The sequence below is a fragment of the Limanda limanda genome, chromosome 5 (genome assembly GCF_963576545.1).
Source record: "Limanda limanda chromosome 5, fLimLim1.1, whole genome shotgun sequence".
Classification (NCBI taxonomy): Eukaryota; Metazoa; Chordata; class Actinopteri; order Pleuronectiformes; family Pleuronectidae; genus Limanda; species Limanda limanda.
The window spans coordinates 351,354-364,174 of NC_083640.1; the positions used below are offsets into that span (position 1 = coordinate 351,354).

The window sequence follows — 12,821 nt, forward strand, 5'->3', positions numbered from 1 at the left end:
GCAGCCAATCAAGCGCAACACGCCTTCAGGGACGGTGGTAAAAACGAGCTCCAACTGAGAGAACATCTGTTTACAGGTCTTCACTGCTCATGATTTATACTATTATAGATATTTATAGTGATTCTGGTTCTGCCTCTCAGTGACTGCTGTCCCAGCCTCATCATGAACCCTGGTACCAGACCGGACTGTGTCTGCTGGGGTCCACCAGGACCTCTGTGGATCCTGTTCTTGTGCTGCCACAATCTTTGATAAGAGACGCATATACATGTATATATTATATATATACTAGAGGGTCCAGATGATCATATACATGTATATATTATATATATACTAGAGGGTCCAGATGATCATATACATGTATATATTATATATATACTAGAGGGTCCAGATGATCATATACATGTTAGTGTTTGTATGTGTGTGTGTCTGTGTGTGTCTGTGTGTGTGCACGTCTTTCTACAGGTATGAGGCCAATTTTGGCTCAATAGCATCATTGAGAGGATCATAAATCATAAAAATCATTAAAAAAATTTAAAAAAAAGGAGAGGCGTTGGCAGAAACTTGGACTCTGGGCAGAAAAGGTCTCTGGTTCGTCTCTGGTTCGTCTCCACGGAGAAACAACAAAAAGACGAACCTGGATTGATCTGTCCAACAATCCAAGAGGATTCTCCCTACCCTGTCTAGTGCCCCTGAGCAAGGCACCTTACTCCCCCAACATCTGCTCCCCGGGCGCCGTACATGGCTGCTCACTGCTCTGTGTGTCCTGAACCAGATGGGTTCAAACCAGAGGTTACATTTCCCTCCTTGCATGAGTGTGCCTGTGCTTGTCTGTGCATGTGTTTGGGATAAATAAATGTATCTTAATCTTAATTGGTCCGGTCCTCCCTGGGGACAAAGACCTGTTTGAGGGTTAAGACTTGGTGTTATGGTTAGAATCAGGTTCAGCGTTATGCATTTAGTTGTGTTGGTTAAGTTAGGGAATGCATTAAGTCATCAACCTCACAGCCATGCAGAGCCCAGAGTGTGTGCAGCAGCTGGATGAGTTCTCACTGGAGACCTGCTGGAGATAAGTCACCAGTGAGCAGAGTATAAGTAGCAGCTCCCTCCGCTCACACGGGAAAGACGGAGGACCATGCTGCTGCTGCTGCTGCTTGTGTTGGCCGTCGGGCTGAACTCAGCCTCCGCTGCTAAGGTGAGCACGGGGGGGTTCAGGTCCTGATCTGGACTCACTCAGGGTCTTTTTGACTTTTTAAAATGTGACGTTAATAGAATATTTCTTACATTCAAGAGCCAGTTGAACCCTTGTGATCTGTGTGTGTAGCTGGGTGTGGTGCAGACGGAGGGGGGGCAGGTGCAGGGTCAGAGTCACCGGATGGGTCTGTTCAGGACTGTAGACGTCTTTAAAGGAATCCCCTTCGCTGACGTCCCTGGAAAGTGGGAGAAACCGAAACCTCATCCTGGATGGAGCGGTAACTCTCACACATCTCACACTTCAGGACTACAAGTCCCACAATTCACTGTGTCATCCAATCAGAGAGGGTCTGCCTCTGCTGTGGTACAGCTGACATCTGAGGTTGACCTTTGACCTTTTGACGAGTTGGATTTACACTCTGATGTCAACAGAGTCGTCTCCTCAGCAACAGCCACAGAGGCTCATGGGTAGTGTAGTCTTAAGTGGTACGAGTGAGACCAAGGCTGTGTCTCAGTAAGAGGCTGGTATGAAGACAGATTGTGTCACAGCAGGGGGCTGATGGTATGGAGGAGGAAACATGACTCGAGTCTAAATAAATGTATAAATTAAAAAATGCATAAATTAATCAGAAAATAAATAAATAAAGATAGAAATAAATAAAGAAATGTGGAAATAAAATTTAAGACATTGATTTATTTATTTCAGTATTTATTTTCACATTTATTTATTTCCACATTTATTTATTTATGTATTTCTGTGTCCATATGTTAATGAGGTAGGAGGTCCCATCCTCAGTCTCGAGCAGGATTGGTCAACTGAGCGATCCAGACAGATGCAATCGCCTGTGTGTGTGTGTGCTCCCAGACAGAGCGCACACCACCTGCAGCTGGCCAGTAGAGGGCGCTAGGGCGCCGCCCACCCTTGTGAAAGGTTTGTGTTAAAAAAATTAAATAAAAATCTAACCTTATCTATGATAACTTATTTAAGAATTTATTAATTACAATGTTGAAAATTCACAATCATGTGTGTTGTATAAAATATAAATAAATATGTTCAGTGGAAAACGATCAATCTACGATTCCGGGTCACTGGAAACGAAGCCCATAGCCAATGAGGGACTGTTGCTGGGGAAGATACGCGTATAGCAAAGTCAATTTGTTTATCAAGCAGCTGATATTATTATTTTTGTTGATATTTGATTAAGTTTTCTAAGTACATTTTTTTAAGTTAGTTTGCGCAGTATGCTGTTAGCTATCTGTTTTTATGTAAATATGACTGACATATTTATTATTTAAATTAATACTAATATTAATACTATTTCACAAAGTGAAATATTTATACTTAAGTCATGTTTCTTCCTCCATAACCTGGACACCGATCAGTGAACTTCTCTGTAGACCACATTGTCTCCGTCCTTCAGATAGACGCGTCCTCTGAAGGACGGAGACACGGCTACAGTGAAGTAAAGAGCAGGAGACAGTTTATTGAGACAATGAAGGACAGGTTGTCCCATCGTCCTGGTGCAGGAGAGGGATGATGATTCTGTTGTTTCCAGGAGGAGAGGGATGATGATTCTGTTGTTTCCAGGAGCAGAGGGATGATGATTCTGTTGTTTCCAGGAGCAGAGGGATGATGATTCTGTTGTTTCCAGGAGCAGAGGGATGATGATTCTGTTGTTTCCAGGAGCAGAGGGATGATGATTCTGTTGTTTCCAGGAGGAGAGGGATGATGATTCTGTTGTTTCCAGGAGGAGAGGGATGATGATTCTGTTGTTTCCAGGAGCAGAGGGATGATGATTCTGTTGTTTCCAGGAGCAGAGGGATGATGATTCTGTTGTTTCCAGGAGGAGAGGGATGATGATTCTGTTGTTTCCAGGAGGAGAGGGATGATGATTCTGTTGTTTCCAGGAGCAGAGGGATGATGATTCTGTTGTTTCCAGGAGGAGAGGGATGATGATTCTGTTGTTTCCAGGAATCCTGGAGGCCACAAAGTATCGGGATCGCTGCCTTCAGGTGACGCTGCTGCAGACGAAAACCCGAGGCAGCGAGGACTGTCTCTACCTGAACATCTTTGTTCCACAGGGACGGAAATGTAGGGAACACAGACACACACTCACACATACACACACTCACACATGTTTTTTACTTCTATGTAAGTCAGGACACTCATTGATATAATACATTCCCTAGCCCCTCCCCCTCCAAACTATATGAATAAACCTTATTCTGACCCTAACTCAAAGTCTGGGACCTCAAACAGTCCTTGAGAGAGGGAGGACGAGATGTCCTCACTGTGTCGGGCTGTGCTTAAAATGGTTTACAGCACCATCTGGTGGACGTTAGAGGAAGTGCAGTGACCCTCTCTCTCTCCAGTGGCGACCAACCTCCCAGTGATGGTCTACCTGTTTGGCGGGGCCTTCATGTTGGGCGCCTCTAACGACGCTGCCATCCTCGGAGACTCTCTGTACGACGGGAAGGAGATGGCCGACAGGGGCGGAGTCATCGTCGTCTCCGTGAACTACAGAGTCGGGACGCTGGGGTTCCTCAGCACCGGAGACGCCCGACTGCCAGGTGGGACCACGACATCACCACCAAACTTATTACAACAACGTGAACGCTGTAAATCCACAAACTTCTCCATGTCTGTGATTGGTCACATGCAGTAAGCCCCGCCCCTGAGCACAAACCCAGATCTGGATGAGTAGAACCTGGGTTGATGACCAGCGTCATGTGACCACTGAGATGTTAAACTAGCTTCATAGTTCTCCGGGTCGATCAATCGGAGCTTTGCAGTGATTCCCCCCCCCCATGTGACCTCTGTGACCTCTCAGGTAACTACGGGCTGTGGGATCAGCACGCTGCCATCTCCTGGGTCCGCAGGAACATCGAGGCGTTCGGAGGTCACCCCGACAGCATCACCCTCTTCGGCCAATCAGCCGGAGCCGCCAGTGTCAACTTCCAGGTCAGAGGACAAAGAGAGTCCACGCTGTGTGACTGACAGACAGGAAGTCAATAGTATTTACATGTGAACATTCATAAAGTGTTACGTACAAAAGTCAACCCGTTAGAATGTATTGAATTAAAAAAACAAATTGAGATTTGATTTATTAAAGATAGAAAAGCAACAAAAATAACTTTTAGTGGTCAAACCACACATCGTTGATAAAGATGGACGACCTGATGGCTCCCAAAAGTGGAGTCCAATCATCAGGATCGCCCCCTGGTGGCTGGCTGCCGTATAGGTCACAAACCTCCTCCATGTCAGCAGATGGGACATGGTCCAAAATAAACATCAAAGTAGACGTTAAATGTTTGTGAAAGTTGGTTTCAGTCATTTCAGGTCGTTTCTATCAAACTGATGTTTGTTCAAGTTTGAATTGAACAGAATCTGGTTGCAAACGATGACATAAACACAAGATGGCAGCTTTAGGATCAAAGAAATTTTGGCTTCATTTCTGGAGGAAGTGGAGACTTCGTCTTCGTTTACAGGCTCAGAACTGTCGGTAGTGTCTCACTTGCCTCTGTCTTTGTCCTCAGATGCTGTCCCCCTACAGTAAAGGGTTATTTCGCAGAGCCATTTCCCAGTGTGGTGTGGCCCTCAGCCCCTGGGCCCTGCAGACCACCCCCATGTCCTTCACCAGGAAGGTCCACAGACACGTTGGAGCATTCAGGCCTGGACACACAGGCATGTTGTGAATGTGTTGTTCTGCACACAGTTCCTGATGGAGGCGTCTGTGTCTCACTGCAGATCGCCCGTAAGGTCGGCTGTCTGAGGAGCGACGAGGACGTCATGCTCACGTGTCTGAAGATGAGCGACCCGGTCGGTCTCACCATGGCGGGAAAACTCGACGTGTTGCTCATTCTCGGAAAAGGTCAGATCAGCAGGGACGGTCAAAAACTCGCCTGTAGAGGGCAGCAGATCTCTTTATATACAGTTAGTGATCATCTTTATATACAGTCACTGATCATCTTTATATACAGTCACTGATCATCTTTACATACAGTCACTGATCATCTTTATATACAGTCACTGATCATCTTTACATACAGTCACTGATCATCTTTATATACAGTCACTTATCATCTTTATATACAGTCACTGATCATCTTTATATACAGTTAGTGATCATCTTTATATACAGTCACTGATCATCTTTATATACAGTCACTGATCATCTTTATATACAGTCACTGATCATCTTTATATACAGTCACTGATCATCTTTATATACAGTCACTGATCATCTTTACATACAGTCACTGATCGTCTTTATATACAGTCACTGGTCTTTATATACAGTCACTGATCATCTTTATATACAGTCACTGATCCTCTTTATATACAGTCACTGATCATCTTTATATACAGTCACTTATCATCTTTATATACAGTCACTGATCATCTTTATATACAGTTAGTGATCATCTTTATATACAGTCACTGATCATCTTTATATACAGTCACTGATCATCTTTATATACAGTCACTGATCATCTTTATATACAGTCACTGATCATCTTTATATACAGTCACTGATCATCTTTACATACAGTCACTGATCATCTTAATATACAGTTAGTGATCATCTTTATATACAGCCACTGAAGGTCTTAATATACAGTTAGTGATCATCTTTATATACAGCCACTGAAGGTCTTTATATACAGAGCATATATATACCCGGTGTCTGTCTCGGCAGGTGTGGTTATGGATCTGATGGAACATGCTCCGGTGGTGGATGGTGATTTCATCCCTGATGAACCGAGCCGTCTCTTCCATCACGCTGCTCGCTTCGACTTCATGGCCGGAGTCAACAGCATGGACGGACACATGTTCGCCGGAGTCGACGTTCCTTCCATCAACCAAAAAAATGCAAACACCACAGTGTGAGTACTGAGGACCGTGGGAACTTTTATATTTGAAAAATGTCCGACAGGAACAGTAACATGTCATCTGAGGTGACCAGAGTTCTGGTTTGAGTAAATCCAGATCCACTTTTCTTCTGACTTCCTGAGAACTCTGCAACTTGAGATTATGACATCAGAGAGGTTGTTGCCATGGAGAACATGATGAATGGTATGTGTCCCATGTGTTTCCTCCTGTGTTCTGCTCAGCGAGGACGTGAGGGGTCTCCTCGCAGGTCTCACAAAAGAAAAGGGGAGTGCCGCCGTTGCCTCGGCCTATGAGGCTTACTCCTCACACTGGGGATCGTTTCCACAGCCGGATGTGGTGAAGAAGACGGTGGCAGACATTGAAACCGACTTCCTGTTCCTGGTCCCCACACAGATCGCCCTCCAGCTGCATGCCAACAACTCCAGGTCAGATCTGAGTGGGGGATGCTTGTGGTTCTGGTTCTGGACATGTTTTTAAAAAAGTTTGTTTTCCTGTTGTTTGTCCCTCAGTGGAGCTCGTACCTTCTCCTACTTGTTCAACATGAAGACACGTATCCCAGGATTCCCTCGCTGGGTGGAGGCGGAGCACGCAGAGGACTTGCAATACCTATTCGGTAAACCCTACTCCACCCCACTGGTCTACTTCCCCCGACACCGGGACCTGTCCAAGCACATGATCGCATACTGGACCAACTTCGCCAAGACTGGGTAAACTCCCAGCATGCACTACACACACACACACACACACACACACACACACACACACACTCAGCCTGTTCTCTTTCTGTCCAGTGATCCCAGTAAAGGCGACAGTCGAGTCCCGGCTGCTTGGCCGGCCTTCACCACGCAGCGCAGACCCTACCTGCTGATCAACCACCAGATCAGCAAGTCCTCTGTCAGGTACTTCTGACTTCCACTGGGTTCTCCTCTCCTCTATTTCACTGGAGTCAACTCTAATGTCGTGATTAGTATTTCACTTTGTGTTATGATATACTGATACAGTCACTCTGTTCTACCGGACAGCACAGGGGCGTTTGCAGTTATGGAGTCGCTATACACTCCGAACCACTAGTGGGCGTACAGAGAATATAGTGTGTGGAAAGACACAAGTAATGAAGGAAAGTAAACTACATTGTAACAAGAAACCAAGACTGTCAAATCGTTGGTAAAATGTCTCCTCTTTACCAAATGAAGTCTCTTTCAGATGATTCAGAGCCATGTGATCGTCTCTGGTCTCCGCAGGACGACTTGTAGAGAGGATTCTAAAGTCTTCCTTGAAGGCGTCCATGTTGAAATGAACACGTGTTACAAAAAGTCTGAGGCGCACAACCGAGCATCGCGACAAGTTTTAGAGCGCTCGACACAAAGACGCCATGATGTCACATCTGCCGCACTAACCCTAAACGACTGTAAACGAGCCCTGCTACCCTCTTCTCTAGGAGTTGTATTTATTCTCTGTCTCAGCAGAACGCCGCCCCCTGCTGTGCGTGTTACATGCTGTTGTGTTTAAAGATGAAGTCTTTAAGGCTCCATGAGACAAATTGTGATGTGTGAATAAAGTTTGCACTAACATTGATTGACTGATCTCGTCTCATCAGCTACGACCTGAGATCAGACTACGTCAGATACTGGACTCAAACCTACAGCCGCCTGCCGTCCAACAAGAGAGAAGAAGAAGAAGAAGAAGAGGGAAACTGACCCGACGTCAGAGTCTGATTTCAATCATAAACTACTGGAATTGTTTATTAATGTCTGAATGATATGAATTTAATAAAAGTAGACAAATATCAATAGTAAATCTTCACTGATAAATCAAGGTGAAGAAATTAAACACTGTTCTTCTCTGAATAAAAGGAGCTGGACTCTGCTCTGAGTTTTTTATTTCATAATCAATCCATCGATCAGTGAGAACTGATCAGCTTCTCCTCCTTCAGCTCCACAACATGTTACACAACATGTTACACAACGTGTTACACAACATGTTACACCACCTGATCACCTTCTGACCTGAGCTTTTATCTCTTCTTTCAAAATAAAAGAGGCTGAACGTACGTCACCCATGAGCCCACCTGTCAATCTGCAGCCCGCTCCTGATTGGATAATGCCCAGACATGGTGAGAGTAAAGGCTCAGGTGTGATGTCATAGTCTGTGGGTCCCACTTGTAATGGAGTATTTTTACTCTTTGGTACTAACATAACCCCGCCGTTTGTCAGAGACAGGCAGAAACCATTGCAGCCTCAACATGACCACCAGGGGGTGTTTGAATAAAAGCATAAAGGAAGAAGTGATGACAGAAACCCGAGGAGGGAAGAAGAAGAAGAAGAAGAAGATGGAAAGATAGAGAGAGAAGAGAAACGAACTTGTGCACTCGTTAGTTCTGAATCACACAGGAAACAGCACACACACACACACACACACACACACACTCACACACACACACGTTTGTACTTACTATCTTAGTGAGGACACTCATTGAAATAACACATTCCTTCGCCCCCCCCAACCTGAACTATCCAAACTAAATAAGTGAACCCTGAAGTCTTCTTGAAGAATCTGTGGGTCTACGATTAGAACAAGTACAGGAACACACCCACCGCAGAAAGACAAGAGGATGTGGCGAAGAAGTAGAAGAAGTAGAAGAAGAAGAGGAAGAAGAAGAATAGAGAGGATGAAGCTCTCCGCCCTGAACAAAGTTAAAGAGCGAGAAAAGAGGAGAGGAATCAGAAGTTGAGAGCAGGAAGAAGTGATTAAAAGAGGAAGTTTGAAGTGTTTTTAAAAAGAACAAGAAAAAGCTTCAACGAGAAACAGAAGTGAAGAGGAGGACGAAGAGAAGAGAAAGAAGAGGGGGAGAGGAAGACAACAGGAGAACAGAAAGAAGAGAAAAAGAAGAGGAACAGAAGTGACAAGGAGAGGAGGAGGAGACAAAAGGAGAGAAGGAGAGCAAGAGGAGAGAAGGCAGAGAGGAGGAGGAGGAGAAGAGAAAGAAGAGGGGGAGAGGAAGAGAACAGGAGAACAGAAAGAGGAGAAAAAGAAGAGGAACAGAAGTGACAAGGAGAGGAGGAGGAGACGAAAGGAGAGGAGGAGAGCAAGAGGAGAGAAGGCAGAGAGGAGGAGGAGGAGAAGAGAAAGAAGAGGGGGAGAGGAAGAGAAGAAAACAGGGGAAGAGGAAGAGGAACAGAAGTGAAGAGGAGAGGAGGAGGAGAGAAAGAGGTGAAGTTACAGAGTGGTGATGGACGAGGACATCAGGAAGCAGGGGATTCTTTACCTCCAGCAGCAGAGGTTTGGAAAGGTACCGGCACACAATGCTAACACTGCTAACAATGCTAACAGGCTTGTTATTGGTTAACCCTTCATCTGTCTTCTTTTTATTATCTATAATGTTTACTGTTTTGCCTCAGTGTGTATTTTTAATACATCTGTTAGTTTGTTGTCCATTTGTTTGTTGTGTTTTCTTTGTTTTTTTATATGAACCATTGTATTTGTGGGTGTAGTAAGTGAGTAATGTAACTGTCTTTGTGTGTCTGTGTGTAGAAGTGGAGGCGTGTGTGGAGCGCCCTCTACAGGGACAGTCCGTGCTCCATCTCCAGACTCGAGTTCTTTGACTGTAAAGATGGAGGAGTCGAGAAAAGTCTGCGCAAACAACAGGAGCACAAGAAGGTCTATGATTCTACTGGACTCTACTGGACTCTACTGGACTCTACTGGACTCTACCTGACTCTACTGGACTGCACCCGACTCTACTGGACTCTACTGGACTCTACTGGACTCCACCCGACTCTACTGGACTCTACTGGACTGCACCCGACTCTACTGGACTCTACTGGACTCTACTGGACTCTACTGGACTCCACTAGACTCTACTGGACTCTACTGGACTCTACTGGACTCTACTAGACTCTACTAGACTCTACTGGACTCTACTGGACTCTACTGGACTCCACCCGACTCTACTGGACTCTATTGGACTCTACTGGACTCCACCCGACTCTACTGGACTCTACTGGACTCTACTGGACTCTACCCGACTCTACCCGACTCTACCCGACTCTACCCGACTCTACTGGACTCTACTGGACCCCACCCGACTCTACTGGACTCTACTGGCCTCTACTGGACTCTACTGGACTCCACCCGACTCTACTGGACTCTATTGGACTCTACTGGACTCTACCCGACTCTACTGGACTCTACCTGACTCTACCTGACTCCACCCGACTCTACTGGACTCTACTGGACTCTACTAGACTCTACTGGACTCTACTGGACTCTACTGGACTCCACCCGACTCTACTGGACTCTACTGGACTCTACTAGACTCTACTGGACTCTACTGGACTCTACTGGACTCCACCCGACTCTACTGGACTCTACTAGACTCTACTGGACTCTACTGGACTCTACTGGACTCCACCCGATTCTACTGGATTCCACCCGACTCTACTGGACTCTACTGGACTCTACTGGACTCTACTGGACTCTACTAGACTCTACTGGACTCTACTGGACTCTACTGGACTCTACTGGACTCTACTAGACTCTACTGGACTCTACTGGACTCTACTGGACTCCACCCGACTCTACTCAACTCCACCCGACTCTACTGGACTCTAATGGACTCCACCCGACTCTACTGTAGTCCGTTGCCTAGGTAACACCATCCTGTGTCTGTCTCCTAGGTGATCCGTCTGTCAGACTGTATCCGGGTGTCGGAGGTGGAGGTGGACGGATGTCCCAGAGACACGGGACCGTTCCTGGTGGAGACAACAGAGAAGATTTACGTCTTCGCTGCAGAGAGAAACCAGGTGGACGACTGGACACACAAACTGTGTGAGACAGCCTTCCCTGTGGGTACACACACACACACACACACACACACACACACACACACACACACACACACGTTGAGTGAATCATGTAGAGATGTCTCAGAGTCTTGTCAGGCGTGTTCGTTTATCCTTTAAGAGAAGATGAGCCGAACTCGGTTTGTTCAATCAAATATTTATTTAGGAAGCAATGAACAGGTTATGAATCAGCAAAGCAATGAACAGGTTATGAATCAGCAAAGCAATGAACAGGTTATGAATCAGCAAAGCAATGAACAGGTTATGAATCAGCAAAGCAATGAACAGGTTATGAATCAGCGATGAGCTTCCAGTACACGAGTCGTATCAGAGCGCCACGAACATCCGGCGCCTGTCCATTCTATAACAGTAGATCTTCGTTCCTCCTCCTCCTCGTGCGCAGGCGTTTCCATCCTCCTGGCTTTTAGATACGGAAGTGAACAGGGAGACACTCCCAATCTGACTCCTCCTCCTTTGATCGTTGCTAGGCAACCTGTTCACGTCTTGAAAGGCCTCGACCCAGCAGATGCCATGAGGGCACAACTGTTGTCCAGTGGAGCAAAGAATATTATGTTTCTGCTTCATCAAAACAATATCCTGGCTGTGTAAACATTCGGATCCTCGAAACCAAACAACGTCACAAAATGAAGTCAACAAAGTCGCTCGGTCCGACCTCCAGAACTTATCAGACAGCTGCTCGAACTCTATATGATGTTGAATGAATCGAAGGGAATTACGCTTTAATACAGAAGTTAGAAGTGAGAACAATTAAAAGATTCATGATTAACACCAAGCAGCAACAGTTATTAAAATCATTTGTGTGAAGGCATCATTTCTAGCCAAAACTACTGCTATCTTTATTGTAAAGAGTACAAATATAATTTGAAATGCTTCTATCTTTATTTGTTTAGAATTCTGTCAGACACAACCTATAGTTAAAATATTGAAATCCTCGCACTAATAGTGGTTCTTGTTGTTTTTGTTATTGAAGTTGTTGTGAATCTCCTGCAGTTAAACTGTAACATTCTCACTGTTTCCATGACAGCGGCTGTTTGTTAGTTTTTGAATCTGTGTTTTTTTGTTTGTTTGTTGTTAAACGAGTCAAAAAACTGAAATATGGATATGACACCTGATCAAAAATTAGGCAAATTTTTTTATGTTTTTGTGATGACAAAAAAGTCAGGAAGTGAGCGACGAGCCGCGGAACTCAACTGTAACACAGAGAAGGTTACGAGTGGGGAGAGAAAGTGTGAGGAGATCGAATAGACCCGACGTGTGAAGAACCTCCCTGCTGGGTGGTTTCAGTGAGTGTAGGGTGTGTAACTGTTGTTGTGTAGTTTGTGTGACACTGATGAATGGTGTGTGTGCAGATGAGCTGGACAGAGCCCAGCGTGAGGCGAGGCAGCGTGCAGAGAGGAACCCGGGTGGAGGAGGACCAGGGGATGGAGGACAACTCCTTGTACAGTGGCACACCAACAGGTACAAGTGTCTCACTGCTGGTGTCAGCTGTCAATCATCTGTCAATCATCTGTCAATCAGCTGTCAATCATCTGTCAATCAGCTGTCAATCACCTGTCAATCAGCTGTCAATCATCTGTCAATCATCTGTCAATCATCTGTCAATCATCTGTCAATCATCTGTCAATCATCTGTCAATCAGCTGTCAATCATCTGTCAATCATCTGTCAATCATCTGTCAATCATCACGTCTCAATCAATCAAAATGTTTCTATATCATTAAATAACTGATTCAAACCAAACTGATGAGAAACACTTGAACAAACTTCAGAGAGAGAAGAACTGAAACGACAGAAACATCTTTACAAACATTCATTTAACGTCTACTTTGAGTTTTTAGTTTGTTCCATGTCCCGTCTGCTAACATGGAGGAGGAG

General features: G+C 45.2%; 2 protein-coding genes across 2 annotated transcripts in view; both read left to right on the top strand.

Moving 5' to 3' along the window:
* The first annotated feature begins 1,127 nt into the window (after positions 1-1,127).
* Positions 1,128-7,910, top strand: LOC133002042 (bile salt-activated lipase-like). The gene is made up of 12 exons (XM_061071777.1): positions 1,128-1,192; positions 1,322-1,469; positions 3,164-3,283; positions 3,565-3,762; positions 4,023-4,153; positions 4,729-4,836; positions 4,940-5,063; positions 5,892-6,078; positions 6,307-6,510; positions 6,595-6,792; positions 6,877-6,984; positions 7,683-7,910. Exons 1-12 carry the CDS (start codon positions 1,133-1,135, stop codon positions 7,780-7,782), a joined length of 1,686 nt encoding a protein of 561 aa, XP_060927760.1. The 5' UTR covers positions 1,128-1,132; the 3' UTR covers positions 7,783-7,910.
* A 737-nt stretch (positions 7,911-8,647) lies between these two features.
* The window catches only part of LOC133001923 (docking protein 2-like), a 9,319-nt gene continuing 5,145 nt past the window's right edge, over positions 8,648-12,821 (top strand). Inside the window, 4 exon segments of the mRNA XM_061071636.1 lie at positions 8,648-9,374; positions 9,617-9,742; positions 10,762-10,929; positions 12,297-12,405. Of these exon segments, the coding sequence (XP_060927619.1) occupies positions 9,315-9,374; positions 9,617-9,742; positions 10,762-10,929; positions 12,297-12,405 (463 nt within the window). The 5' untranslated portion in view covers positions 8,648-9,314.